The sequence below is a fragment of the Coniosporium apollinis genome, assembly GCF_000281105.1.
Source record: "Coniosporium apollinis CBS 100218 chromosome Unknown supercont1.141, whole genome shotgun sequence".
In the NCBI taxonomy this organism is placed as follows: domain Eukaryota; kingdom Fungi; phylum Ascomycota; class Dothideomycetes; genus Coniosporium; species Coniosporium apollinis.
In genome coordinates this window covers 1-5,607 of record NW_006913403.1, presented here as the reverse complement: position 1 = coordinate 5,607, position 5,607 = coordinate 1, and the positions used below count along the sequence as shown (strand labels likewise).

Sequence of the window (5,607 nt, the reverse complement as noted above, 5' to 3'; positions counted from 1 at the left end):
TTGCCGTTGTCCAGATTGCGATTGGAATCGCGGTTGGCTTGTTTTTGAGCTCGTGGTTTATCTACCTGTTTCCGGGGAAGAAGAAGAGCGCCTTGTTTAGCTTTTGAGGGGCGGTGGATTGCGGCTGTTGGTGTAGGCGGGAGGCTTCGTATGCATGGCGCGGCGTATCTTCTGACGGAACTGGTGTACAAGGTTGGGCTGAATACTACGAGCATTTGCTGTCTGCCAGGCACACTCTACTTGTCCCGTATGGGATTCCTAGGTAGTAGATTGAAAATGCAGATATAATGTTGCCAATGGTATCGAGCCACGTGACACTTTAATCAAGGCTCAAGGAAGCGGTAGCCGATATCATGTATGACCAACTCGGCTTACCTTCTTCAAACTTTCTCCCCGCCGCAGGCCAGCCATGAGCAACATTGTCGCCCGATCAAGTGCACTTGGGGACCAGAGGTTTTCGCCGGAGAGGTGCCCAGGCGCCATTTCCGCTTTAGGAATCTAGCTATATATTCTATAACTTTCAGAATATTACCTCATCCATCCCAGGAGTTCCTGGTTGTCTTCGATGGTCTAGTGGTGATGATTTCCGCTTGTCATCAAACGCTGATTACAAGTACCGCGGGAGACCGGTTTGTCACGTGACTTCGTTGTTCTCTTAGCCGTTTACTAACAAAATATCACAGGGGTTCGATTCCCCGTCGGAGAGACATTTTTTTTAGCTTTTTCATCGGTGTGAGCAAAAGTATGTAGAGGACCGAAGCTGCTGTTGTTTTGATCGTAGGTCTGTTCGAATATAGAGCAGTTAATCTGGCTGGACCTAAAGGACGATGTTGGCCACCTGTTGCGTCCGTTGGGAGGTGTAGTCACGTGATCCGAGGACGTCGCGCCGTTCTCGAAAGTCCCCACCGCATGCAAGCCTCACTACGCGTACAGTACCCACAACGATCTTTTAGTCTACCTGTTCATAGAACTGTCAACAGGTAACAACCGAAGCTGTTTGCTGCAGTTTTGGTCTCGAAGTTTATTCAGTTGAGCCTTCTGGTAGCGTGATGTCTACGTACAGCTGAGGCTCGACTATAAACCAGCCGCGTTGCTCTCAGGTAAGTCTCCAGCCGCAAAGTGCCGCAGCATCCTTCAGTAGAGTGCAGAAGATGTAGTAACGCAGGATGTTGTATTGTAGGTAGCCTCCATAGTCCCTCTCCCCCACTCTCCCCGTCGAAGTCCCTACCGCTTGTCCGGCCATCTCCAGCGTGGTGTCTGATGCTCTCTGAATTTCAGCCACCTTGTCAACCGTGGGTCTGTCTCTGCGCTCTCAGGTCCTCCATTACCCCGGACTTGCCAGTGATTGGCCTGCAGAAGAGACGATGTTTATGTGCGAAGTAGTGGTAGAACGGTGCCAGCGTCTTATCGAACTTGGTGCCGGATACGATGTCGAGAAGACAGGGGTGGATAGGAATACTGTTACCCTGGATTTGGGATCTAGATACTGTTAGCCTAGGCGTCAAGAACGGGCGGCGGACGATCCGCGAGGAACCATACCTCTGAGCGGGAAAGCCGAAGCTCGATTCGGGCTGAGCCATGGAGAGATCGACCCTGCCGTCAGGGCGGTTACGCACCCGAACTTGCGACCTACAGCATGGTTTCTTGCACTTGTTGGACCAGTCGAGAATCTCCTCCTTCCACAATCGCATGTCTACGTCCCGATTGTTGCTCTTGAGGCTAGTTGCGGCAACCGACATCAGCACTGCGCTACGGAAATAGCGGCAGAATTCTTGGAATATGCTCCGGGCGGTTGCTTCCTCTTGCCCCTTGATCATTGCGGCCGTCGGTGGGGTGCTCCTCTGCTTCGACGGCAGGCGCTGTGCGGTCTTAGGGTTCATCGCCGCTATGTGACGCAAAGCATCGAGGTCGTAGTCCTCGTCAGCATGCCCAAGTACGAAGAGGCCAAGATCGTCGAGGAGCGCATCCATTACTGTCAACCACATTGCTGGCATCGGGAAGCCCGCATAGATGACGGCAAGGAGAAGAAAAAGCCGCTTCATCTTGTAGTGAAGAGCGCCCCGTTGGACCCGGCCGTCGCTTTTCGCGAACAAGTCGGTCCAGCGAATCTGATTTAGTAGCAGCCGGCAGTGGTAGACGTTGTCTCGGACGAATAGAAGGCTCAGCCTGCTGATGTCGGTAGCCCATGCGGCCTTTTTGCTATACGCTCGAAGGAGCTGCAACGGTCGCTCAACAACTATCTCAAATGCTTTGTAAATCTCTTGAACTACTTTGGCGTTTGGAATTTTTCCCCACTTCGCCTCAAATTCCTGTCGCGGTCAGAGCAAGGTTCATTGGAGATAAGAGCGTTGCGTACCTTTGCGAGATCTCTGTCCAGTTGCAAGAGCTCGGCCCTTGATGCGGCTGCATACTCGTCTTTGCCGTCATCCTTAGGTCTGGTAATGACCAGCTTTTCCGGGACGTTGCCGGTTTGGACGATGAAGAGCTTCGAGCAACTTCCGGGGCGCCATCCGCAATAAAATTCTGGGACGAAAGTTTTGACCTTCATGATCCGGTTCGCAAAGAGATTGCTATCGAGCTGGTACTTGGACGTTCCGATCTTGCTAACGGTTTGATCTCCAGGTAGTTCATAGAGAACACCGCAAAGTCCGTTCGTCCCTATCCCTTCAAGCCACCCCTTGAGCAACCTTGTCCCTGTTTGGTCAAGTTCAGATTGTCCCGCAATATTGCGAAGCTCTGACTTGGCGGCTCGGAGCCGCTCTATGCGATCGATGTCGGAGTCGTCACCGCGGGAGCTCCATATCTTGACTACTAGGCTTCGCTCCAGAGCAGTGCATGACGTGTGAGTCTCGGCGATCGCCAGCCTCGACTTCTGAAGCAGCATCATTCTGCGGCACATCTCTTTGTTTTCTTGCGATCGGACTGGTATGCCCCGGCTGAAGATCTCGAGCTTCAAATTAGGCATGATGACATTTTCGTCGTAGTACTTCATCGCACGTCTTAAGACTTCCTGCTCGTTCGGTTGAAACCACTGATTCTCCCAGTTCTGTGTTGTGTTTCGTTAGCATCTTGGGTGTAGCTTACTGGGGTTGACTGTTTCCTACCCCGAAGCCAGTGTGGTTGGCGTATCTATTCTGGAGGTGTACGGCTGAAAGCCACGAGCGACTCAGCGAGACGCACTGCGCACGAGGAGGCTTTATCATCAGTCTGAAAAACGCCGGCTCAAGCACTAGATGGAGAGCGAGCGTATCGAGCCAACGCTCCCCCAAGGCCGCTGTACCAGGACATAATATTAGCTGTGGCTTCGAAAGTAGCATCCTCACTGCAAGACACCTCTCTTCGTCATGCTAGAAAGACAAAGACGTACCTGGTCCTGGTATGGGAATCTCGTTGTTCTCCGCAGACTTCTTACGCCCTGCGTCTTCGCATTCAGAGATCAAGTCGTCCTCAGACACATAGTCTGGCCTAGAAGCAGGTTGAGCTTGACCGGAAAGCTGTCTCGTTTCGGGCGGCTCGGTTCCCTGCCGCTGTCGGCGTGCGGTTCCGGTTACCATCATTCTTGATGCGTCTGATAATGTACGCTTAGCGGGCCGCGGCGGAGCCTGGGAAGCCATCGTGGAGTTTCTGTCGCAGTACCGTCCAATGCTAGGCGGCGTCTACGCTGGAGTGGTTGCTTGTAGTTAAATATTTATGTTGGTGGGTGACTTTTCATTTCTTCCATCCGGTTCCGCAGATGAGTTCCATCCCTTCACCGAAGTGGTCACATCACATGCCGTCACCCGATCGGGAATGTTCACCGCTAGCGTGCACTGAACAGCGAGCTCTTTTCCCTGTTCTCTTTTCGACCATCCACATTCTCCACCACCATTGCTTTACACAATTCCACAAACCCTTTCGCCAACAAACGTGAGCCAAACCCTCTGGGCCTGACAGCACCGCTGAGTGATATCTCGGCCTTGTCGCCCTCTAGAATCGCTCACATCAGGTCGACTGACGAGACGCATAGGCTGTGACGATACAGTTCACGCACTTCGGACCGAAGATGGCCACTCCATTCCCCGGTCCACAATACTTTCCGACTTCTGACCCATTCGAAGACATTCGAAGGAAAGCAGAAGCTTCTGCCAAACCGCCAGCAGCTGGCAGTGCCGGTGAAGGCCATGAGATAGACGATCCTAACGAAAATAACGACGCGCTTCTCGACGAGATCCAAGTCGCCTACGCCCTAAGCGTTCCCAACTCAAGCATCGCTGCCAAAGCGAATGGGGACAAAGAAGTACTCAAGCAAGTGCACGCTGACTGGCGCGGTCTCATCAGCATTGCTCTCTCCTTTGACGAAAATTTCCAACGTCTCGTGGTTGATGACTTCCATGACCCAGGTCTTCTCGATTTTTCTGCTATAAAGCTCCGCACGCAATGGCTGGTCGGCATCTACCTGCCTGGTTTCTACGAAATCTACGAAGACTTTCTGCCGGGCTACGCAGCTTCCATCGAAGGACAGGACGGTGGCATCGTGATGCGAGCGAGGAGCTTGCTTCGACAGCTCCTTTCCAAGCCAGACGTCCAGGCAGAGATCCTTCAAAAGTAGGCTTATCACAGGTACCAACGGCTGCACTGGCTGACTTGTGAACAGAGCCGACGTAGACAGCGCTCAGGCCGCAACCAACAAGGTCGACAAGAGCATAGCGACACTGCTTCGCATAGCTCAGGTAATGCTCGTCACCTCCTACACCACACAACAGTATCACTTACCCGGAAACAGAACCGTAGACACTTGAAGAACACAGACGCAAAGACTTACGACACCCTGAAGAAGCTTGACCCCATCCTCGGCGACATAGATCAGGGCCATGAGCTTCTCAACGATTGCCGACTCGACCTGTTATCGACCGGTGCTGAGGAGCCCTTATACGAATTTGCTCGAAAAGCACTCAAGATGCTCCAGGATGCTACCCGTAGTACCGCTAGCATAAAGCCAGTGAATCTGCCCCTCTTCACTCAAGAAGAGCTAAATGTCTTGATAGAGGGTGTTGAGCAAGCAACCGAGGCAGCAGTCCCAAGTCAGGAGAAAGCTCCGAGTAAGCAGGGCAAGCGGAAACCAGCATCGGGCGCAGATGTCGGCAAAGAGCATGCTACTAAATGGGAACATGAGAGCACCGACGAAGATACTTTCGAGGAAGAAGAGGACATTCCGATTGCAGACTCCTACTCAGCCGAGCCAGCTCCAGATGCGGATTGGTTGTCGCTGAATCTTGCCAAGGGACTCAAGGACAAGCAGTACATCTGGTTCTATCCTCACTGGTCCAAGCCCGCAAGCGGAGCATTTGACAGGCCCAAGCGAGTGTTGACGTCCGTGGACCCGTCTGGAGCTAAAGTCGAGCACGATGAGCGCGATGCTCTCACAGAGATTGGTGGTAAGTCGTTTCCCTCCAAACCACGCCACTGTCTCACACTACTCTGCAGTTGGTGCGATGTTCACACGCACTACCAGCTTCGTCGAAGGACGCCTCCACTCTCACAACACATATGTGCAGCCGCTCCCAACCGAGAGCGACATTGTTGCGGAGAGCTTGAAGTACGTCAAACAGGTAAGAATCCATTTTTTTT

General features: G+C 52.7%; 2 protein-coding genes and 1 non-coding gene across 3 annotated transcripts; 2 read left to right on the top strand and 1 right to left on the bottom strand.

Annotated features, from left to right (window-relative positions):
* The first annotated feature begins 559 nt into the window (after positions 1 to 559).
* W97_09367 lies at positions 560 to 706 on the top strand. The gene has a single exon. It is a non-coding gene; the product is annotated as a tRNA-Asp (tRNA).
* Positions 707 to 1,096: 390 nt separating this feature from the next.
* Positions 1,097 to 3,557, bottom strand: W97_09366 (uncharacterized protein; the record flags this gene model as incomplete). Its single annotated transcript, XM_007787226.1, has 6 exons — positions 1,097 to 1,267; positions 1,329 to 1,479; positions 1,540 to 2,309; positions 2,357 to 3,046; positions 3,105 to 3,274; positions 3,368 to 3,557. 6 exons carry the CDS (start codon positions 3,555 to 3,557, stop codon positions 1,097 to 1,099), a joined length of 2,142 nt encoding a protein of 713 aa, XP_007785416.1.
* Positions 3,558 to 4,042: 485 nt separating this feature from the next.
* W97_09365 (uncharacterized protein) lies at positions 4,043 to 5,588 on the top strand (the record flags this gene model as incomplete). Its single annotated transcript, XM_007787225.1, has 4 exons — positions 4,043 to 4,584; positions 4,634 to 4,709; positions 4,763 to 5,414; positions 5,464 to 5,588. Coding segments are annotated over 4 exons (1,395 nt in total), but the record flags the coding sequence as incomplete, so codon positions are not given.
* Between the last annotated feature and the right edge of the window lie 19 nt (positions 5,589 to 5,607).